The 25017-nt window shown below is 39.2% G+C and overlaps 2 protein-coding genes across 3 annotated transcripts in view; both read left to right on the forward strand.

Moving 5' to 3' along the window:
- Positions 1–25017, forward strand: part of LOC140945455 (uncharacterized) — a 105747-nt gene that overhangs the window by 242 nt on the left and 80488 nt on the right. Inside the window, exons 2-4 of the mRNA XM_073394478.1 lie at positions 72–164; positions 1014–1255; positions 2810–3074. Of these exons, the coding sequence (XP_073250579.1) occupies positions 72–164; positions 1014–1255; positions 2810–3074 (600 nt within the window). The remainder of the gene's footprint in view (positions 1–71; positions 165–1013; positions 1256–2809; positions 3075–25017) is intronic.
- LOC140946141 (uncharacterized) overlaps positions 10591–25017 on the forward strand; it is a 106540-nt gene continuing 92113 nt past the window's right edge. Inside the window, exon 1 of one of the 2 annotated variants that reach the window (XM_073395224.1) lies at positions 10591–10704. The gene's annotated coding sequence lies outside the window, so the exon portion shown is untranslated. Of the gene's footprint in view, positions 10705–14437; positions 14483–25017 lie in introns of those variants that run through there. The other variant, XM_073395222.1, reaches the window with a different exon arrangement.

Here is a 25017-nt window from a genome sequence, read left to right on the forward strand (position 1 = left end):
GATCGGGTTGGGCAGATAGAGGAAATAAAGAATGACTCAGCGATATTAATGTTGTTACAATTTCCTTATAGATGTTTCAGAAGAAGGAGCGCAAATAAGCAATAGATCCAAAGGAAAGGTGTCTTTTTACACTCCTCCGCTTTCTAAGAGAATGAAGGATACAGGTATCAGTTATTTATTTATTTATTTATTTTTTTTAATCAATATTTATCCAGGGGCATCCAATTTAGCAGAGCTAGTTTAAATGGAGCTCTGACACAACACAAAAAAAGAGTCTGACATTAAAAAATTTAAACTAGACAATTAATTAAGTTACAAAGGCAACATGTACCGCAGGCGTTACTATTTAAAACAGCGCTTTAGCTTGATTGTAAATTCACTGAGGGTCTCTGCTTGTCTAATAATTCTCGGTAGGGTGTTGTAGGTCCGAGCACCGGTTATTCGGAAGCTACCTTGGTATTTAGTAGTTTTTTATGTTACAATTATTAATGATGCTTAAATTTTAGCTCTTTAATTGTGAAGTTGGAGGGCTTTAAATCATAGATAAGATAGAGCATATAGTAAAAGACTTTAAAGCAGAGAAACAAGAAAAAAAAACTGTGTAAAGGTCTTGTTCGCTTTGGATTTGTCAGCCACAGAAATGTCTAAAACAGAAGTTACCCGGGTGGGGTACTTCCAATAATGGCCTATACGGTATGGTTCCGCCCTAAAGGGGTACCTTTTTTAGGCTTCAGCTATATGCATTTTATGGCTGTGAAAAAGTCGATAAAGTGTTCTGGTATTGTGGTTTATTCATATTTTAAAGGACAGTGCATTGAACTAGATATGTGAAAGGGATACCACATGTCAATAGAAGGTATACGAAAGGAGTACCTCTACTGGTATATAAAAGAGTAAGGGGTTGGACCTCGGGGTGGAGCCTCCCGGTATAAAGCTCTGTTGAGTACCCCCCCCCCCCCCCCCTGGCTAAGCTATCAAAGATTATAACTGATATTGTTCTTTTTCTTTAACAGCACTGCCTGTTCTTCGACAAATTGAACTGGAATCCGAGGAAGGGACTAGCAAAGCTGAGTTGTCGATGAATTTCAGGATGAACACTATGGAAAAAGGCTTTGTGGTTTCTAACAATCAAGGGGAGGGGAACTGTATGTTTTTTGCACTTTCGGAACTGCTCGGTCTTATAAAAGGAATTGAAATCTCAGCTGGACAGTTACGGAAAACCGTGGTCCAATATCTCAAGGAAAACCCCGCGCTGGTAAGTTAATTGTTGCCACTAACTTAATCATTCTGCTTTTGCCTAGGTCGACGACTCAATGGTTATTCAAGTTTGCTAATCCTTGGCGAAGATTTAATATCTTTTTGGCTATTGACAGTCTATTCATTAAAATTCCTTTCATTTTCTTTGAATGCTGGCATATCATTTGTAAATATCCTAAATTTCTGGAAAAGTTCTTTTGAAAATACAATGCGAGTTTTTTCTCGCTTACATTTTCTAGATACATTGACTATTGAAAATTGAAACTGTAGCATGCGAGCGCTTTTTCTAATGTAGGGTCTTAAGCGGAGAAAGCGAGAGACGAACAAGCTCGCGAAAATAGACCTTATTCACGATGCGGCCTATGATACCGCAATCTTTGCACGCGCTTTAGGGTGGATGGGATAAAAGCAATTTTTACGTGGTATTTCAGGGGGCAGCAAGTGATAAAATTTGCCAATACCCCCGGGGGAACTCGACCGGTATTTGGGTATAGTTGAGCCTCTGAAGGTTTGAAACCCTGACTCTGTTTAGGACAAAAAATACATTCCCTGCATGGGAAAACAACCTCAACTTTATTACCTTGTTTAGGGCAAAGGACAAAATGCACGCCGTCTTGTTTTAAAGCCCATTGGCAATTACAAGAGAGCAAATTCATGTTATAGTCATTGCTTTTGTGTACTTGGAGTAGAAACAAATTTCATCAAGCAAATGAAATCAACCGTGGAGGCAATACCCTGTTTATAATTAGGGCAGACTCACTCGAGATTATACACCCTGTTTAGGACAGAGGGGCAAAACCCATACCCTGTCCAACGGCACATCATCGTATGGGCTATATCAGGGATTACAATCCCCGCGGCCAAACCGGGTAATCGCGGTCGAGTTGGTGTATTCTCTCAAAAAGAGACGGTTTTAGCCTTGCAAAATGGAGTTTCGACACGGCAAGTAACGTTAGTATTGCTTACTGCCAGGACATCTATACGGTCGCTACTTCATCCAGGAGAAAAAAAGGCAGTAATGACCACTTTCACTCAAAATTTGCCATTATCGTCTTTAAGGTAAACAGTTTTTCCTTTTCTGTTGCCTAGAATGAACAAACTCGACCGCGATTTCTTGCATTGTCAGCTTTCGTCGCTTGCTTGCCCCCTGAGAAACCACGTGACATTGCTGTTGAAAATAATAGCACTTTGACATTTATTGATCAAAATGGCAGACTCAAAAAAAACACTTAATTAATATACCTGCATTATCATATTTTAGTGACGAGCAAAACGTCAAGTTTTTGCTGTAGCTCTGAGAGTCCTTCTTCATTACTTCCTATAGAAATCAATTTTGTCGATGAAAACAAAGGTATGGATAAACTTCCAGTCTCGTTACCTAGATCCCCGATGCAGAAACCAAGGTCTCTGCAACTGGCCTTGCCCGCCTTCTCATGTGAACACAATTTTTATCGCGTCACTGCTATTTCATTTCATTAAGCGGTAAGATTTTAACTAACTACCGCTGTGTTGGCTATTTACTAATACTAAGTACGGGATTTTTCTCTCACAGCCAGATGGGACAGAGCTCTTCCATTTCGTTGACGGATATTCATCTTGGGATGCTTACCTCACGAACATGATGACAGATGGTACATGGGGTGATCACGTGATTCTACACGGTGCAGCAAACTGCTTTGAAACATGCATTCAAGTGGTCAGTAGTCATCACAATGACGTAATAATTTGTCCAGAGTATGATGTTACTGCTAGCAACCGACTCGTGCTGGGTCACGTGCACGAGCTTCACTATGTCAGCCTCATTCCACCTAAAGAAGGTATTCAAGGCGTTTGATTTTACCTACGGTAACAACCATCAACGACAGTCGAAATAAAAGATTGTGTATCGGAAAAACCGATATGGTTTAAAATTTGAACGAGTATTGAATAAAAAGTTTCCTCGCTTTTCTTTTGTTTCTTTGCTTCCAGTGTGATATTCTGATCGTTTTGCGGTCATTTGGGGTTTGTTCTACCGCTTTGTTTGTTACTTTAATATCAATTTTTCCCATACAAATGTTTACATTGCAGGGTGTAAGAAGCAATGTTCACACTCTGACCTATTTACTGTTAAATCGTAGTTGTTGCATTCATAACTCAGACCGTCAGTGTAGCTTTTGTTTTCTCCGTAGAAACTGCAAGTTACCCAGCAGAAGTCACTGTTACCCTCCTTAGGAATGAGGACCTTCCTACAAAATCATTGCCTTGGAATGATGGCCTTCTCCCAACTGACATGTTGTTGCTAACGGTGGAAGACTGTGAATTTCTGAGTTGCCTTTCGTGTTTGAATTCCAGTTTCTGTAAAAGCTACAGGAAAGACCTTGGATACGTGTACTTCGGGGATATTGGAGAAGGTGAAATGAAGCTAAGAATTGCTTTAATGAAGTGCTGCAGGGGTTCAATTACTGCTGGAGGCTCTGCAGTTTCTGTATTGGCAGCTGTCAGAGTCTTGAGGCCTAAAGCTGTGTTTCTAGTGGGTGTCTGCTGTAGCCTAAAATCCAGTAACGTCAAACTAGGCGACGTAGTTATTTCAGAGAAGTTAATAACCTGTGTTCCATCTAGTAAGCAGTTCGGAGACAAAGTTCCTTTGAAATCCCTTCCTTTAAGGATGATCCCTAATGCTGGAGATGGTTGGAAAGCGCCTTTGAAAGATCCCAAAGCACTTGAAGTGAAAATACATCGTGGTGATATTCTGAGTGTTCCTGGGGAGATTGATAACAAAGAATGCTGCGAGACACTCATCAAGCGATTTCCACAAGCAGTTGCTATGGAATTAGAAGGGCTAGGTAAGCATACAGTCACACAGATATTACATAGCCTACAGAAAAGCCGTTACCTGAAAAATCAAAGCCGGGATGTTCGGGTTACTTTTTCCCCAATCGGACCAGCGCTCAGGGTCCATTGAGGTACAATAACTGAACCAAGATTCTACCATTGCCCTGTAAACGTATAACTCTTCAATTGGGTCAGATAGCCCCATTTAAAAATGGCGACGTTTTCACTACAACTTCCTCTTAAGACCTTGACACTTCAAAAGGCATTTAGTTAAATTTTTAATTCGTTTTTTTTTCTCTTTCCCAAGTAATGTTTTAATTAGCAGCTGCTATCCCATATCAATCTCCATTCAACGCTAACGGAAACTTCTCCTAGTTAAGTTTTAAAATAAATAAATAAATAAATGAATGAATAGCACATTGAAGCAAATTAAAAACAAAACCAGCTTCCTGTTAACCACGTGTCTAAATTTGCATGTCTAGCCTATCCCCATGTAACAGAATCCGGATCCCGGAATTGGGGAAATTTTTGCTTGTGGAAACGCCAATCCTGGGCTTTGGAATCCGGGATCCCACGAACGATTCAGCGTGCAAAGAAAGTCCTGTCCGATAGCCCGGGGCTAGTGCATTTTGCTATCGGTCTAGTGATTTCTGTTCTAAAATTGCCCGATGGGCAAGTACTCTCTTTTGGGGAAATTCAAATTACAGAAGGATTGTAATTAGTCCTGCTAATCAAAAAGGGTTTGGGGCTAGTTAAAATGACTTGTGGTCTAGTAAATGCTAGCTACAGCTTGCCCGAATGGCAGGCTGTAAAACTGACTTTCTTTGCACCCTGCGATTAGAATCCGGAATCTAAGTTCCACTGACAAAGAATCCGGAATCCCGTACCTGGAATCCGGAGTCCGGTGTTCGGAGTCCAGGACGTGGAATCCAGAATCCACGACTGTCTTGGATTCCCTTACTAGTCTAATAGGTGATAAAATAATTTCACTCGAATCTAGGTCTACATGCAGCAGCTCACGATTTGGACATTCCATGGATCATAATTAAAGGCATCTCAGACTACAAAGATGGCAGAAAATCCGGTACAGATTGCTGGAAAAAGTTCGCCAGTTTAATGGCCGCCTCTCTCACCGTTCATATCCTCAGTGATCCGGAGGTTTTTCGAAGCTGGCCCCACTATACTGAGACAAGTGAGTACTACAACAAACTACCCGCGAATGTCACTTGTTTTTACCCCCTTACGTAATTTTCCAGTGCAAAAGGAACGTTGAAAAAATCTGTTTAACTGATTACCTGGTCAAATAAATAAATAAATAAAACAAAACGAAACAAAAACAATCCCAAAAAAAAGAAAAGAAAAAGAAAAATTATTCTATACCTATTACATTGGCCTGGCATAGGTTCTCTCGGAGGATTTACCGGAGGATTTAAAAATTGTGAATGGTTGTCACTCAGTCAAACATATTTAAGGTTTTTATTGGCACGTGTCAGCACACACAGTTATTGTACTCAAAGGTTCAGAGTGAACCATAATAGACACTAGCTCGATTTAAAGAGGCTTTTTTAGTTTGCAGGTCTTTATAGAGAGGTATGCATGGGTTCGAAATAAGGCAGTAGGCAGTTAAGAAAATGTAGGATGTTTGGACAATTTTGACGGTGAATATAGGCTTGACCGGCGGTAGATGCTTTTTAAACGTAAACAAGGATCTTCTTAATAGCAAAGCTAGCCAAACATTGGCCTGCGTGGCAGGCACCGGTTGGTTTATTTTGGTTTCAATGGTTATCAGATGGTTAACTTTTTATGTTAGTTTGAAAGAGATATCAGAAAACGATTGCCAATTTGAACGATCCGTCTGACCGCAAGTACACTTTAGGAAGAAGTTGAACTTAGAGAAAGAAAAAGTGGAAATAGTATTAATCTGGATGAACTGCAGAAAGTAACATGTAAGGTCATAATTTGCTGTGAAACTGGGATCATCAACTGTTCATGCCATTAATTCGCCCCATTTAAGTGAATCCAAGATGGTCTCGGATCCACGCCGTGGATTCTGGATTCCAGGTACTGGTTTTCGTACTATGATTTTTTATCAATTAAACTTGAATTCCGGATTCCAATCTCATTTGAGTCGGATTCCGGATTCTTTGAGCTGTATTCAAGATTGCAAGGCCCATGATTCCGGATTCCAAAATCAAAATTCCCTGTATTCCGGAATCCGAATTCCCTTACATGGGGCGACATTAATCGCTGCAAACTCGCCTTGAACTGTATTGTTTTCAGTCCTTATGACTAAATCACTCTGTGGGTAGAACTTAATGCATTTGGTTTTCACTGACGGGTAGTTCTTGTTTTTCTTGTAGCTGAGTAATTAAGCTGCAGTAGCTTGTAGAAGTAATAAGAAACCTCTGCATTAAAATGTTTGTTAGCTTCCTACAAATAGTACATCCTCCTTGTATATTCTGTCTGGGTAACATCCCCACACCACTAACAACTTTTTTTTAACAGGTTAATATCAGATGCGCATGGATCGGCGTCTTCCCAACCTTCATCAGTTCATCAGTTACAGATTTTTAGTCAGTTGAATTATCCTCTTATTTCATCCATTAGTTGGTTTGTAAATATTTTATGTCAACAAAAGGTCGGTGTCTGTAAAATTTGTAAATAGACGTTCTTGTTTGATGATGTTGTTTGAAAGAGTTCAAAGAAAAAGGCGGCTCGTTTTTGCCTCCAGAATTTATACAACCGAACAGCTAGCATTACAGATATGCTTAGAGACCTGGAATGTGATACTTTAGAAATGAGAAGAAAGAAAAACAGATTAACACTAACGTACAAACTGAGTCATAGTCTTGTAGATATTAAAACATAAAAATTTCTTGTACCGAATAGCGAGACAGGGACACGTAGGAGCCATGCCTTGAAATATAGAAGTTCTCTTTTTTCCTTAGATCCATATGTGAATGGAATTCTTTGCCTTCAGCGATTGTAAATGCTAAGTCACTTGACTGTTTTAAAACAAATTTACTTGCCAAGTGTTTTATTTCTTAAGAGCAGTAAGTGTAGTGTGATGTCTAATCGACTTTACCAACGTAATGAAATGTAGATTTAGAAGTAGATCATTTGTGTGTTTTTTTGCTATTTAAAAGTTTTCATTCTTTTTGTTCGGTAGCAGACTAAAATCAGTTTCTTGCCTAGTTAGAATTGTCAGGAGCCGATTACCTAATCGGCTCCTGGAATTGTTTACTCATGTTTAATGAACGAGTAGGAGTGCTCCATAAAAAACCGTTTCTCTAGATCTCTTCATTTTCTCCACAAATCTGAACATTTCTTTATTTATTTACTCTACAAAATTAGAGGACAAACTCATCTGATGATTAATTTTTTTAAATGTTTTTATTTCTTTTTCCACTTTTTAAAACGAATTATTAGTTGGCCGTTTTTATAGTAAGGACGCATAATCCGTCTGCACGAATTTGGGCAAACACTTGTAGTTCGTCTGGTTATGCGTCTCAAGTACAAAGATGGGCACAAGGCGCATTATGCGTCCAGACGAACTACCTCTCGTAGTGCGTTGTTCAAGACGTATTTCAAAGGAAAGTTCGTCCAGACGCACAATACGTTTGAACCCGTTTTCATACTTGAGACGCATAACCAATCGAACTTCAAATGTTTGCCCAAGTTCGCCCAGACGGATAATGCGTCCTTCAGAGTATAAAAACGGCCAATGTGTTTTTGCAGGATAGTTTATTTTTTTTAAAGAATCTATTTAACAAGTTTGATAGATTTCTACTACAGTCGACTCTCTCTTAACGGACACCTCTATAAGACGGACACCTCTGTAAAACGGACACTTAGAGTTGATCCCTGCCTTTCTTTACTCCTTTTATTTGACTCTCTATAAGACGGATACCTCTCTAAGACGGACACTTAGTGCCGGTCCCAACATCGCGCAGAATGAGTGGACATCATTAGCTATTCATGACCGCCGAAGCGGCAAATTCGAAGGCACGAGCTTTCAATAAGCTCTGAATAAGAGAAGAAAGGGCCTCTTTTGGCCCACCAGCGCTGATAAAACTCATTCGCGCGACTTCGTTAGCCCCAAAATGCTAAATCCACTGACGGAATATTGAAAATGAATGATATATTTACGGTTTAAGCACAAAAGATAAGCATTTTTCATAGCAGAAGGACTATCCCCCTGCACTTGAAAATTGCTAAAAAGAGGCCATTTTTTGTATGGAAGCTGACTTTGAGCGTGATTTTCTGGAAACCAGTGACAAAATCGTCAAATCCACCCACAGAATACGTTAGATTGCTCTTTCCTTAAACAGAATACGTTTTAACTTTTAAAATTTATAGACAAGAACCACTATCCCTGCGAGTTTGAAAAAGTCTAGTAGAAACGCAGCGTACCTAAGGCCAGCGAGCTCTTCGAAAACCCGATCCACCTTTACAAATTCATACAGTTCCTCCATTTGTTGACGAAAACAGCCCGTGTCCGTCTTAGAGAGAGTCGGACTGTATTCTCGAATAGCCATTTTTACTTACCTGGCACCTTAAGTGGTTTAGTTAGAAACGTTTTCTTTTCAATTCATTATTTAGTTAACGCGGACATTTATCAGTATTCTAACTCCTAAGATGAACTGTTCGCCTTAGACGTTACCCACAGGTAGCTGGTTATAAGCCATGGTTGTAAATTAGTTTTTGAACCTCGATTAGCTTCAGACAATTATCCAGGAAGTGTGTTTCATCGAAGAAGAGGATGAAGTTGCCACTATGTTGGATTTCCTTAATGACCTTGGCATGATTGTAAAACATCACAACACAGTGGTATACTTGTTCTTTCGAACATGGCATTTAAGCCATGATTCTATTTGGTCTTGCAATTAATGTCCAGTCACTTATTAAAACAGTTCAGTAGAACTGATAAGTCATAGCATCGCAAATGTTCGGGTCAATAAACTTCACGAGGTCAACCTATTATTGGGTCTTTTCATCCTGACCAGTGATTTAAAAACAGCAAAAGGGGCTAGGGGTTGAATTCTAACAGTACATTTGATTAGAGGAATAATGAAACCGATTATGAGCTCTTTGTCGTCTTTAAAGGGCCGAGTTGTTCAAAGCTGGGTTAAGATAACCCAGGGTTAGTGGGAGATTTGAATTCAGATATGGAACGTTAAAAATCATTTCAGTTTTAATTCTTTTTGTCTACAAGTTGATTATTGAAAACTTTAAAAATAACAGAGAAAATTATCCGAGAAAATGCTTTCAAACACAAGAAAAAGAAACCCCGGGAAAGAAACCCGGGGTTAAATTTATCCTCGGGTTAAACGCTAATCGGCCTTCGAACATTTGGGCCCTGAACTACCCTTCCGAAAGTCTTTTGCATCTGCTGTAACCAGCTATTGTTTACCTTATTCTATGCTATGTCGTTTTCTTCAGTCTCGTAGAACGACCCGGCCAAAACAGAGCACGCGGCAGCTTCCCGCGCCCTCTCCTACTTCCTTTGCAATGCCTAAAGCTTGTTTCTGAATTTTCACGTTTCCGTATTCTATGCTGTGTTTGGCCAGGCTAGAACAGCGCATGCGTCCGCTTTTCTTTTTCTGTTTCCTACTTCCTTTGCAATACTCAGGGCTCGTTTGCCACATTCTATATACGCTTAGTTCATGATAGTCACCAACCTCATAATACGAACCTGAAAGAATAACACGTGCGTCTATTTCTCTTTCCCTATTTCGTACATACCTGGGATCATTTTACGTTTCTGAGAAACTTTTGCCCTCCCCCTCCCCTAAGCCAACATTTTTTCATAAGTAAGAACTAAGTGTTAATGTTGGTTTAGTGGAGGGGTTGGTGGGCAATTTCCCAGAAACGTAAAATGATCCCATACAGTGGCAATGTTTCTATCTTCCGACGCTGTTTGTATCTTCCGCCTGATTCTTACCAAAACCTAATGACGTTTACAAGTTGCACTCTAATCTGCCGAACATGATGAACGAGAACAAAAAAGGAAATGACGACCAATTGTGATTTGTGCTTCCGCTAGTCTGATGCGTATTAATATTTTGACCTTAATTATGTACCGCCTTGAGCCTACACGCGGGGTGACATCCAACATTTGTAATAAATCCATCAGTCTATTTTTTCCAAACCACAGTGTAATATTGTAATATTATTTAATGATACAGACGAATAACGAATCACAAAAGTTATGGTTTTTCATTATTTTGATGGAGTTTTTCAGTTTCTAGCTAGATTCAGGCTTTCTTTATATGACGAAGTTGAAAATGGACATAAACTGATTCTGGGTTTATAACGCAGAAAAATCAAAAGATAAGCTCGAGTTAAAATAAATGAAGTTTGTTTCTACACTTTCACCTAAATTTCAATATCGATCTGTTGATTAGCTTTTGTACCAACTGTCTGTAAAGTCGTAAGTGGTTATGCAAAAGTAATTTAATTATGCATCGACCTTGCGCTGCCTGTGCGTGCTGTAAACAGAGTCTGCACTCACGTTGCACTCGTCTGCACTACCTTCTCCACCGTCTGTTTACTTCAGCTCAGCTTTTGAATATTTACCCAGCTGTAGAGGCTGAGGCCTACTGCGAAAGCCCGTTTTCTTTGCTACAAGAAGAGGTATGTACGTTGCAACATTTTACATTTCATACCTGCAACTGGAAACGTGATCGAAAAGAATACATAACAGATTGGGTTGTGGGATGAACCTTAGAGTTTCCCCCGCTTTTGGAGTGTTTAAAAGGAGTTACCACGACGGCTCTTGAGCTTTTTCTAACCTTAAACATTTTGAATGCACTTCCTTTGTCGTAACTCTCCTCTACCGGTTGAAGACATATAAGCCTCAGACCCCATATATAAGCACTCTTTCCCCACTCCAAAATTCTACAAAATGGCAGAGATTAATATAACCAGTAGACTTATAAGCTTAATGCTAGTAGCGTAAGATGAGTATATGAATAGAAAGGAGATAAATATCATTTATGATTGTTATACGTTGCTCTCACTAAGTGAGGTTAAGTCTTAATCTGTCTTCTCATTAGGTAAGAGGTTTATTTTGGAAATCAGTGCAACCTAAAGGTACTGCTGATAAGTTAGTTATCAACTAGCAGATAAGTTACTAATCTGTAGGTTGTGTGCACAATTCATGATTTCCAGTAACAATTCCTTGCAGCAGTATAGTATGTTTGTCGTAATTTTCTTCAAAACAGTTGTATAATAAAACAATAAATTATTCGGTTTTTGTGATATCCCAAATAATCAAGGTCTTGCTAAGATGTGCTTTTTAATCAGCCTCGGCCTTTAGCTTGCTAATAACACTTTATATCTTGATCACAAAAACCTCATCCAATAACAATTATTTCTTCCAATCAACTATATTTCATAATGTTGACAAACTGCTAAGTTGATGACCACAATCGCTTTTTGTTATGTACAATTATTATATATATGGGACTGAAGTCTCCTGTTGATAGCTGAAGACCTGCATTTACAATCTCAGTCTTTTGGTAATTTTTCAACTTTTAGACACTTGCCTGCGTGCAGACGTCTCCTATTTCCTTTGTTGCACGCGGAAAAGGGACGTCTGCGTAACGCCGTCGCTAATCGTGTTCCAGCGTCCCGCTGGCGGGGTATTCCATTTTGCATAAATTGTGAAATAATATCCGGTTAGAAATAAGAGTTGACAGGCCAAACAAAACATTATAAGCTCGTGATACGGGCGAAACGTGACCTTGAGAGTCTGCTTGAACAGAGGTTTTTCTTCTTTTCTCTCTCTCACACGAAGATTACTAGCACTACACAGTACATTTAGCATTCTAACCTTTGACTGAGTAAATCTCATTTTTGCCGCGCTAAGTCTTCCATTTAGAGGTCATGAAGCAGGTTTGTTACATGCATACTGAGTAATCATTTCCTGTGGTTTATGCTTCTGTGGGTGTTCCCGATAGGAGTTGATTTCAGATGCAGTTGTAAAGTGTTTAAATTTTCTTGACCTCTGTTTGTTACGGCTAAATAAAGATTTTTGTTTCTTTGGCTGGCTTTCTCCGAAATGCCTGCCTGGTGCGAAGTCTACGCCGCTTTTATAGTTTTCTCAGACACTGTTTACAAATATGATGTGATGTGTCATGCACAGTAAATTATAAAAAAATAATTTCCTCGTACACGTTAAATTTTCCGCGTCCCCGCACAAGATTTCGATCGCTCTGCTTTTCGATCGACGAAAAACACAGCACACAATCGCACACGTTTTGATTTGTTTTGGTTAGAAAACCCCGCTTACATAAATCATTTAAATCACCACATACATTATCAGACCACATTCGATAACAACCAATCAGCGTTAAGTCAAACAATGCGCACTGTGTGTCAGCCTATCACAGCGTGTTTCCAAGATCTTGGGAACCCAGCAGGACGCTGGAACACGATTAGCGACGGCGTTACGCAGACGTCCCTTTTCCGCGTGCAACAAAGGAAATAGGAGACGTCTGCACGCAGGCAATTATAATTAGACACCAGCTTAATTCGCTCAGACTATCCTTGCATTAAGTTGTGCCACTGGTGTTTGTATTCACTGGTTTTTTTTCATACAAAAGCATAAGCAGGATGCATAATTTTGAGAAATATAATTTTAAAAATTATGTTCAGTGAGTATGAGAGGTTCCAACTTTGGCTTAGACTGGGAAAATTGTGGTCACTTTTTGGAGGATTTCGGTAACGACAGGGTGTTTGCATGCGGAGGCTCGTCGGGTATATTGAAATATTACTTTTGTAACAAAAATAGTGGTAACTTGTAACTTAATGAGAAGAAAAAATGTTGAGTTATGTATGCCGAAATCTCCACTGGAAGTTAATTTTGGTCGATGTCTAGCTGCAGGTAAAAGTTTCCGGGGAGGGGGGGTACTCCCTCACAAGAGGCTAAAGGGGATGTATCGCTATGGGGTTGCATTTTCTCAACTGGAGTGACTATAATGGGATCGCAAATTTTCGGATTTTGGGGGTTAAAGTAGGGATTCAAAATGGGAAGATTCTTGGTTAAAAAAGTCAGAAAGTTGTTGTTTATTAAATTTAACAATACGCTTGCACTGACTGCATTACATTCCGCCACTTGAAACTGCATTGATAAGGTAGGTGCATAAATAGAAAGTGACTATAAGTTGGGATCGTGAAAATTACGTTTTCCAAAAAGCGACTAAGATGGGGTTTGTAATGGCCAAAAAATAGACTATTTAACATTTATTCCTCAAGCCCGAATTGGCTGTGAGTCAATAGCGCATGAGGCCAAAGGCCGAATGGGCTATTGACTCAGAGACCGTGAGGGTGAGAGGAATTATTGTTTTAGTAAAATCCAACTAGTTGGTAAAAAATATTCATACAGAGAATAAAAAAAGTTTAGCTAGTTAAAGCTAGACTTTAATCCTTTTTTGCCACCAAAAAGCCGGCACTTTCCTCTATTAGTGGGCTATAACATATAGCCTAGTAGTTAAGCTCAACCAGTCAGAATGCAGCATTGATAATAGACCACTAGTTGGATTTTACTAAAATGGGATAGGCCAGTGGCACATACCCAGCAAACATTAACCCAAGTACCCCCCCCCGCCCCGCTCCTGGGGGGGAAATTTTCACTTCTACAGTGTAGAGTTGGTCCATTATTTAGACCAATTTGCCAGTCAGTTTTGTCTGGCCAACACTTACCATTCTATTTCCCAATTTTCTTGTAATTTTACAGTCTGACTTTTGTGAAAAGTAATCAGAATTTTGCTCTCAACTTAAAAACGGAATGCTTCGACCCAGTTGGAAACTTTGCTTTAAATTATTGATTAGTGTTATTATGTTTTCCTGCACTTTTGGATAGATCCAATGGTTTCTGAGCTTTTTTGGCAAAATGGAATAAAAGCATCATCCTAATGGTTTTATTTATTATTATGTTTCAGTACAAACATTGTGAAAGGGGATTACACGGTAGGTATAAAGAACGTTATTATATAGTCTTCTCACTGTTCATATAATTCTACCAAGACCAAAATAATTTTATTCTGCTGATCCTGATAGTACAAATGGAAAATATGTTACTAAAATAATGTTTAAAAAGGTTACCACATGAATAATTAACTAGCTTCTAGGCAAAAAAAACATTTATCTCATCAACAGTTACAATGGTCTTGCTTTATTTTAATTAAGCAAGTGGAAATCATGCCAGCTGGCCTTAATTTTTTCAGTTGATTCAATTGGCCAGCGTGTGTAGCTGGTGGGGTTAGTTAGCTGAGGAGTGCTGTTGTTTTTTGGCAGGAGAACTGCAGGAAGTTTGGAAGCAAGCCGAATATTCCACCTTGCATAAAGAAAATACCCAGTGCATAACGTACCAGATACACAGGCTAGATTTCTTCCAGCCCAAGTTGAGGTAAGTGAAGTTTATTTCTACACTTTTTTAAATACTTATAATAATTTCTCTGTATTAAATGTCTGAAAGGAAGAGAGTACAATATGGGCTGTAAGTGGTTCATTATGCAGAATTAATAAATCATTAGGTAATTTATGCATCAAACCTGGCCTACTGCCTGGAGTGTGTGTGATGTAAAAACTCTGCTGTCTGTTTTCTTATTTTCCTACTTCAGCTTGATCAGCTTGTGCAGATATCAACACATCTGAAGAGGCCGAGACCTACTGCAAAAGCCAGAGTGTTTTGTTTGCTACATGAAGAGGTATGTAGAGTATATACTACATTTTCCTTTTCATACCCGTTTAACTGGAGAATACATTTTTCAGAAGTTATTTGGCTCTTTGAGTTCTGGGATGCGTTAGGGACCTTAGGTTTCAGCGTTTTTTGTCTGTTTATAGGAACTAAGAGGAAGTAATGCGGTAGCTCTTGGGCTCTTTCAAACGTAAAACGTTTTGAACCTGCTTCCTTTCTTTGTCATATTTTTCTTCTACTGGTTGACAACAGGCTTATTTCTTAATGATAGGACTCTTTGTTATTACCTTATCCCATATTCCCACTCCAACAAGTAGATATTTTAACCAGTGGATAAAAGGCTAGTAGTATAACATGAATAAATGGCATAAATATTTCATAATTTTGACAAACTGTTCGGTTTCGAGTTGACCATGATCGCTTACTATTAAGGTTCTGAAGTCTCATGTTGACAGCCAAAGACCTGTTTTCATCTTAGTCTTTTGGTAATTTTCAGTTTTTTAGACGCCTTCCTTCAGACTAACCCTGCATCTAATTGTGTCACTGGTGTTTCACAACAGCACTGCATAATTTTGAGAATTAATAATTTATTTATTGTGGTTTATGAGAGGTTCCGACTTTGGTTTAGACTGGGAAAATTGTGATGTTTTCCAAAGGTGATGAGAAGTTTGGGAGACTTTTAGTTCGGTTACCGTAATGAAAAGGTGATTGCACATGGAGACTTGCATTGTCCATAAAATCAAAGTGTTTCAACAAGATGGGACTTCTAATTATGAGAAGTAAAAAGGGATAATGCTGAGTTTACAAATGCTGAAATCTCTGTTGGAAATTGTTGTTGAAATATGATTGGAATGTCTGGCTGTTAAAAATTCTCCAGAAAAACTGATCCACTTTCAGAGCTGGTCCTAACTTATTTTGGGCAGTCAGTCTTCTGTTGTCCGGCCAACACTTACGTACCATTTCAATTTCCCAAAATTCGAGTCTCACCTTTGCAAAAAGTAATCAGAATTCAGGTCTTAACTTAAATAGAATATTGCTTTGACCTAGTTGGAAACTTTGCTTCAAGAATAATTAAATTGTTATTACGCTTTCACTTGGCAAGATCTGCTGGTTTCTAACCAGCTTGTTTGGCAAAATGGCAAGCACCCCTATGATGGTTTAAAAGCATAACTGATTGAAATGTCAAGCAACAAACGGTATGAAAATATAAGGCAATATAAGGAAAAAAGACATTGCTATATATAGTCTTTTTTAACTCTTCATGTAGTTCTGCTGAGATAAAAATAACTTTTTTCGGCTGATCCTGATGGTACTGATGGTTCAGAGGGAAAATTTATTACTGTAATGTCGTAAAAGGTTTAATTACCACATGAATAAGTAACTTCTAGGCAAAAATAATTATTTATCTTGTCAGCAGTTACATAGTTGTATTTTTTAATAATTTTTTCAGTTGATTCCATTTGATTCAGTTATAGCCAGCTGGTGGGATACGTGGGGATGTGCTGTTGTTTATGGTAGCAGAGCCACAAGTTTGGGTGCAAGTCAAATTTTATTTCCATATCCCATAAAGAAAATGCCCAGCACATAACAAACCTGTCAGCTACACAGGCTAGAATTAGTAGGCTTATTTGATTTTTTTAAACCCAAGATTTCAATTTCTATGGGACGTTTAAGGTGATCCATTTTTCCAAACACCATTTTCTTTATTTTAGCCAGTGAAACAAAAAAGATGACATCTTAAACCTATGAAAATAAATATACTTGATGATAAATACTAGAACTCTCAATGCAATGAAAATGTGGTCAGTGGTTTTTCAAATAGATGACATCATCAACTGAAGAAAAAAACACATGTTAACAAAAAATAGTAATTAAATCATAATTTTATTATTGTTGAAGGGCTCCACACAAAAATGTCCCCACGCTCTCTTCCTTTTTGTAGGGATAGGGACATTTTCCCATGGATGCCTTTTCAATGATAAACCTTATTCTAAGAGTGTGGCCTAACCTTTACTTACATTAACACAGGAGAACCCAGCTCTAGTATCAGTTCAACAATATGGCGTGGAGAGATGATGGATCTGGTAACCTGACAGTTTCTGGAGCAAAGGTTAGCTTCACTGGGAGTGGCAACTCCAAGGGGAATGCTATCTGGAGTCAAGGCGGAACTGGAAGTTGGGAGTTTAAAGTGACTGGAAGTTCCGGAACCTGGGTGGGAGTTTCTGCTGAGGATAAGTTTGCTGCTGGTTGGGGGATGAAGGGATTGTTCTATGGCGGGCCGGGCAACTTGAGTGATGGCAGTAGCCTGGTGACCAGTCGCTGGGGACCTAAGTTTGGTGATGGTGATGTCATTGGAATGCGGTTGGAGCAGACTGGTGACAAAACAGTGTTGGCATTCTCTAAAAATGGAAGTGGATTGGGAGTGGCGTTTGATATTTCTAGCTACAGTGGCATGGAGTTCCGTCCAGCGGTTTCCATGGATGAAGCAGGACAGGGTGTAACAATCTCTGAGACTGCCACTTCTAGCCTGGATGCTTTCCAGCTTGTTCCCACTCCAAGACAAGGGGTGGAGGGAGACTGGCAGGGGAGGTTCAAGCTGATGATTGAGAAAACTGGAGATGGAGCCTGGGACATTGCAGCCGAGGTGGCCAACATTATATCCTGCACTGTAACTCAGGGTGCTGATGGTAAACTTGTGTCTGGACCAGTTACAATGACAAGGATGATGCCGCCTCCAGAGCTCTTTGAGCTGGAGTGTGAGGTAACCTCCATCCTGGAAGGTCTGACTTCACTCAGACGGGAAAGAGAGACCCTGGTGCTGGAAGGAGGTGGAAAGAAGGAGATCTTTACACCTGCTGCTGGACCTGGTCCTGCCATCAAGGACAGTGTCAACTGGATGCGTTGAAAATCCCTCCTGTCCACTAAAGGGAGACCTTTACCAAAATTCATATCTTGTAATTAAATTTTCACAGAATTGTTTTAGTTGCTTTTAAGCATTAAATTGCTCTAAGTGCCTACTATATACACATACAATACACACATAAATATACACATAAATAAAATGAATGAACATTTTTTCCTAGTTTATAAATAAGGAAATTGGACCTAGACGTGGTAAACAATGAAAAATTTAAATTTTCAGAATTTGGTGATTCAAGAAAAGGCAAACACAATCTGTTTTCGGCGGAAAAAATAAAAAGATCAGATTTGTTCTGCTCTCGATTAGGGTGGGGGAGAGGTCTGGGCTTAACAGAACTAGGTTTTAAAAGTCATAGTTTTTTAATTAAAAAGTCCTCTGAAGTCCTTTCAAAGCTCCAGCACATACTTAATTAAACAGGAAATAAATATTGGAAGCAGTAAATATTCCTCATTGCAAAATCGTACTTTTGAAATGTAAAACTTTATAGATATACCTATTATGCAGTAGGATAACTGTTCCAATTGGAGAAGGGAACTTAATAAGTTAGTTGTTGTAATTTTCATTAGACATAATATTAATTATCTTGTTGAAAACTATGATCTGAATTGTTGATAAAATAGAATGCTCCTGAAAAAATCCTTTTATCAAACGTGTAAAGTTTTTAGTTGTTAAAAAGTATTTTTCTGAGTTTGGTTGGGAACACGCCCAATTCACTGTTGTATCAACGTTAAGTAACGGTCCAGATAAGAAGGAAAGAACCAAACGCAATGAACACGTGGGAATGGGGGAGCAAGCAAGGGTGGCGCAGTGCTGAGAGCACTGGCCTTTCACCAATGTGGCCATGGCCCGGGTTCGAATCCTGGCGTCGACGCCATATGTTGGTTAAGTTTGTTGTCAGTGGTTCTCTCTCTCCTGGTCTGAGAGGTTTTTCTCCGGGTACTCCGGTTTCCCCCTCTCCTTAAAAACCAACACTTCCAAATTCCTATTCGATCTGGAACGCACGGACACGTTTCAACGAGGTCTTAAGAACCCTTAAGTGCTTCGTGGATAAACTAATTACAAAATTACATGCAAAAAGGTGCTAACTTTACTATTGTTTCTACTATACTTCTGATTGGTTTAACAGCAAATTTTACGAAATCTTTGCAAAGCAGCTTGTTTTTAGCCTGTGTAAAGACGTTCTCCTCCCTCAGCAAAAATCGGGAGTCAAGCCAGGTCAAGAGTACCTCCCAAGATCCCGTTAATGTATTTAATATTCGAAACTTGAACCGTTGAAAGTTGTAGATTTCAGATTCATCCCTGTGTGCATTCTTGCATGCGTAATGAACCGTGAATTGACACGCGATTCAGTGACGAAATTTCTACCAGCTCAGGTTCCCTGAATTTGATGTAAATACCTTCTAAGACATTTAATCCATTCAAAGATTTTCAATCTGACCAAATGCAGAAAAGTTCTCTTAAAATATTCACTGCTTATTGCGCATACAGGAATGCCGATTTAAATTTTACACCAGTTTCGGGAACGACTAACGGATTCATTTTTTCAAATAATCAATTCATTAATAGAATCTTTTTAGGGTAAGCTTGACCTGCTTTGGCTGTTAACGTTGGATTTTGTATGCCTTCTCTTATTTACAATACCGACCGGTACAGACAGACGCACCCGCACCCGCAACCGGTGCAGCAATTATCGGTGGTCTGAACTTCTCATGCCTTTTCGAGAGAGCCGAAATACAAATACCGGTAAACAAATATGAATGTCCACAAAGGCTGAGCGTTTCCCCGGGGAATCTATTCTGAGGTTCATTTACCAATCACAACAACGGAAATTATTTGCGTCATGGCATTAACATTACAACCAATCAGAGGCTGTCCCCAACATTCCGGGGAAAGGGAACACGATTATCGTCGGCGATTCACAGACGTCTCCTCTCCCGATTTTTCCTGAGGGAGGGGGGACGTCTGTACACAGGCTACTTGTTTTTTAATCATTTGTTTTCTAGCCTAATTCCCTTTAACAAAATCTCGTCTGAGTCTAAGTAACAAAGAAATCCTATGTGAGGAACATGGAAAATTGTAAACTTTTCTTGGCTATTGTTTTCAAATATTATGATTGGTCAAAATTCTCTAACACAGAAACACACCCTTCCAAAGGGGTGGAGTTTTATAACTGCATTTTATTTCGTAGACTGCCTTTTTGTAGGTTCCCGATTCATTCTCTGTGTGAAATTGTTACGTTAGAACAATTCGGATCACAGAACTAAGACGAGTTAAGAAATAGATTTTACTTCACTTTCTGTGTAAATTTGAATTTTTGAATTTCTAATTGACAGTTTTTTAAATCGTGTATACTTTTGAAATTTACACAAGAAACGTGAGTTTTGTGTCATAAGAATTTTTTTTGCCAGATGGTACTTCCTTTTGCCAAGGTTGACAATTTATTATCAGTTGGATATCTGATATTTTTGAACCACCCAAGTAGGAGAGAACCCTGAAAACGAGGTTGACCACCCATCCGATTACTGGAAAATTTCGTTTATCTGAAACCGGAGCAGAAGACCTTTAATTTCCCGCATTCCACTTCGAGTTTATTTTGTCATCCCAAGCCTGGAGTTAGTTGGTTCCTTTGTTCACAGAGATGCGGGAATGGTCTGTTTCAGATAACCAAAACCGAAATAGAACTTAGAGAAAGAAAAGTTGACTTAGAAACCTCGTTCATTCGCTCCATCCCATCCTGATACATTTCTCCCTAGCCTGCAAGCAGAGGCTAATCATTCGCCCTATGCACTGACGTGCGACAAGTTCATACCTACGGTAAAACTGGATAGCCTCTGCTCGCAGTATAACGATATCAAACTGTTTCGGACTCGTCACGAATCCGGAAACGAATTCGGAATTGTCTGCTGGTACAGAATAGTATTTCGTAGTTTAAAAAATCGGCCCATTTGTGTCAAATAATATTGTCGAATATTGGGAAAGGAAAGAAATCCATCACCATTGAGGAAATTGATTATCCATTTCCGATCCCAGCCCCGGTGCTCCTATTTTCTTCGACATAAAAAAAATCCCAGTTCCAATTTTACTCTCTCAGGACCCTCTGAAGGTCGGCTGGAGCCTAAAGATAGCCTCCTATTTCTCAAGGGAAAAATAACCCTCTTTGTTACCACTTTGAATACCCGGGGGACTCTCGTATAAAGGTGACAGGGATGCTCGTCGTCTAGCTTATTTTGGTCTACTGTTAGCAGTACTGTTAGGGTGTTTGGGACGAAAAGTCACTATATTTGCCCATTCAAGTATCGCCTAGGGCTGTGCATAAAGAAATTTACAAATAATGCCCGACAATTGCAAAGACCACACAGAAATCTCTTTTCGGGATCAGTTAAAGCTTGAGCCACACCCACGTTGGTTTCCCTCAGGGAATTTCAAATTTGAATTTTCCGACGAGCATCCCCGTCACCTTTATGTAAGAGTCCCCCACTGGTTTGAATTCTTGGCAACAACAACAATAGACAACAACAACCACAGCAAGTTTATTCAGCACAATCGAACCCAGCTTTACGGACACCCACTTAATACGGACACCTCGTTATTACGGACAGTTTTCCCCGGGGGGCAGTTTTCTTTGTCCAAGGAGAAAGCTCTTACATTTTTTCTAAATTCAACCCGCTTTAAGGTGATTCCCTGGTTTTGCACTGTACATCTCTTACTGCGCATAACAAGATGGCCTCCGTAAAAAAGAGCTTGTGAAGTAACATTATTAAAATGAAGTTGACCGAAGAGAAACGCTATTGCAATTTTTGCTTGCGGTTGTTTCTTGCCGAGGTGAGACTCAATGTGGTGGGAATGTGCATAACGTAAGCAGTACGCGTCAACCTCGTCCCCAGGGCGCTTTTCCCTGGCTTTGGGGGCGGGGCCGCCCCGCCCCAAAGCCAGGGAAAAGCGCCCTGGGGACGAGGTTGCTGTACGCGTTTTGCTGAGTTCGACTTCCTCACGGAGAACCTCGATAGTGAACGTTTAATTTGTGCTTATTCACTTTGATTTCCATTTAAACGCTTTCTTTATCACATTGTGCCCTAAATGTGATATCTCGATGTAAATTCTGTAAAAACGGATTTTTTAATACTTTCTTCCCCCTTTCGCATACATTCTATTTTGAAACTCGCCCCAGTCCTCTCTCAAAAATCAAGGAAAGTGCATTTGGTGTGCACTTTCTGCAGCTCTACCGCAAAAACGAGTACGGTGACCCCCATTTTTTATTTCATGATTTTAATAAGGACAGTGCTTCCTTTTGGTGAGAAAAAAAATTGGCTCAAATATATGTTCAGTTTTTTGGCAATTTTACTAAATTGTACGGATTGAGCTATCACGTGTCGAATAGCGCGTGTCCAATTTAATTCCACTTTGGAGCGTTAAGTAAAAACAAGGGCATTAAAAGGCATTTTTCTAGTACGTAAGTGGATAAACAATACATTTAAGTCAAATTCTGTGCGATACCATATGCATCATTGAATAAATCTTTCCTTTTTGTCTAGTTTTGGGCTACGCGCGGTTTTTGTCAAAGGGTCCAAAATAGCCGTATTTGTCAGCATTGTGACGTCAAAACGAGCATGGTGACCCCCACTTTTTATTACCTTTTTATCATCTTCTTGACTTGTTACATCAGTGTACCAAGTTTCATCTACAATCTATTTTAGGTTCTTTTACTAGGGAATCACCTTAATCTGGCTTAATACGGACACTTGTCAATGAGGACAACGGACACTTATTTCTTGCCCAGTCAACTAGGAATTCTCATAGAAAGCCAACTTCGCTAGTGCAGACACTTCATTATAATCTGTGTGCTGTAATAGACCTTTCCTTTTTGATGGTAAAAAATCCTTTAGTTGACAGCATGTCGATGCTCCCAGCCCTACAATATACCGGATAGTATGATTTGTAGACGTCAATTTTTGGCATCAAACGAGTTATGCAGAGAAGGGTTTAATTTTGATTAAGCAACATAAAAATGAGCGATTTTTAAGTGTTTCCGTGGACTTAAGCCACGTAATGACGGCTTTGTGAAAGTTAGAGAAGTTTAATTTGACGATGCTTATGTCCTCTTTTATTTCTTTGTGATTTGGTAAAAGGGTTTTTTTTTACTTAAATAACATGGGCCGCTTAATACGGACACCCCGGGGCCTGTTAATCAGGGGACACTTTCTGTGGTCTCTTCAGAGCCACCTGTCCGTATTACGGGGTTTGACTGTATTACCATTTCTATTCATGGTGTTACCCCATGTCCCCCCGTCCCTTCTAATGCTAGTCTCCTTCGCAGCCGTTATTAGGGTCGTCACTCGTCACGCAACGCTCCTCCCCTCTGCGAAGGAGACTATTCTAATGCCCGGCACCGGTGGTTTCTTTTCGTGAGATGTTATGACAGACGTGTCATGTGACCTTGAAGAAAGCAGTTGCTCTCCACTGTACTTCGCGCTCCCTACAATCAGCATAGGAAGACGAAATCACTGCGTATAGCCACCACAATGTTTTATAGTGTCGCTGACGTTCTTTAACTGAACTACAGGTACGAGTGCAAGATTCTGATTTTCTGTTTGGATTTAGAAGCTAATCTGCGGCAGGGGTATTTTGCGGAACGCCGAATGACTCTGAGTTTTATAGTGTGATCGCATGATTTAATAGGGTTCGGAAACTGAGTAAATCAGGTTCCATTTAGGGTCATTAAACTGGGAAAACAGACCCGAAACTTAATTCACTCAGTTCGCATAACTCTAATCACTAACTTTAGAGTCATTCGATGTTCTGCATTCACCGAATGCCAAACGACTCTGAAGTTTAGTGTACGATTTGGGTCATTACACTGGGAAAAAAGTTTAAAACTGACCTGAAACTTGATTCACTCACTTTCCTAACCCTTATTACCAAACTTCAGAGTCATCTGGCGTTCTGCGTTCTGCAAAATTCCCCTGCCAACAAATCTGTATCGCATAATGATATGTAAGAGTACTATGCGGCAGTTCAACTCTTATTTGGAAGTAGCTCACGGCGCAGTTTTTGAGATGGAGGTTTTAATACCGAGACTGCTAAAAAGTTTGTTGCTTATGGATCTCTTAACATGCCATTAAATTAACTTGTCAAGAAAAAACTGCAATACTTTAAAAGTGATTACAGGGAAACCAAGCTCCAAATGAAATAGTTATTTTTGGCAAACATGCCAAACATTTGATGTTATATCCCACCAACTGGAGTCAAAAACCTCTATTGAAAGCAGTCAGCTCGGGAATTGGTCAGGTGGCTGCTTAATAGAGGTTGGTTATCTAACATCAAGCCCATAATGTGCAGAAAATGACATAGAGGGCAAAATAATTATTATTGATCTCTCTACATACAATTTATTGCTCACAATAACAGTAACGTGAAATATGATAAAAGTTAGATGACTCGATGGAGTTCATGCGTAAACAACAAATTTCACAGTAATGTCATTCGTAAGACAAGCATCTGTATAATCAAGCACATCATCAGCAATTTTTAAAATCTCATTCAACATGAAGAGAAAAATTCAATATAGTTAATTGGTCGTCTGTGGTTTGGGCTTGCATAGCTTAATTTAGTGAAGCATAGTCACTGATATTGCCCAGCGATGGCAAAAGTTCTTAGTGACCATTCGCCATTTATGGATCACGATGTAACAAGGCGACCATTTAACAGAGGTAAATTACTATAAACATAGCTATTTGGGAAAGTTATCTAAACGGTGACCATGTTTGCTTAAAAGAGTTGACTGTTGAATAGAGGTCAGATTTACAGTAAATATGGGAGGCAAATTTCACCATATTTATTTTATGGACTGCCTAAAATGGTGGAAGGTAATGTTTTGTGCCTGTGAAAAATAGAGGATTTGAGGTGATGTATTGCTATCATTATAGCATAAATATGATTCCTTTTTCTTCTCCATGCACTGTTTCTTTTGCAAACCTGTTGAAACAACTGGAAACTTTCAGCTCTTCTTACATTTTGCAGACATTTGTTAATGGTCATGCTTGCCATCACTTGGCCCTTGAAAGCTGACTTTTCTGTTCCATGAGAGCTTTTCAGTTATTTTTTCAAAATCAGTTTGCTTTAGTTACCATTGAAACCTTCTCACGAGTGTACATGTATTTAACACTGAACTGCACATGTTTATAAAAATATTAAAAGTTGATTCAAGTCATGTTTGATTGTCTTAATGGCTAATTTAAGAAAGGTCAGTTTTTATTATTTCTTTGACCACAACCACAACTGTATTTTATCTGTATGATTTTTATGTTTAATATAGAATCTTGGCAAT

This window comes from Porites lutea, chromosome 8, assembly GCF_958299795.1.
Source record: "Porites lutea chromosome 8, jaPorLute2.1, whole genome shotgun sequence".
NCBI lineage: Eukaryota > Metazoa > Cnidaria > Anthozoa > Scleractinia > Poritidae > Porites > Porites lutea.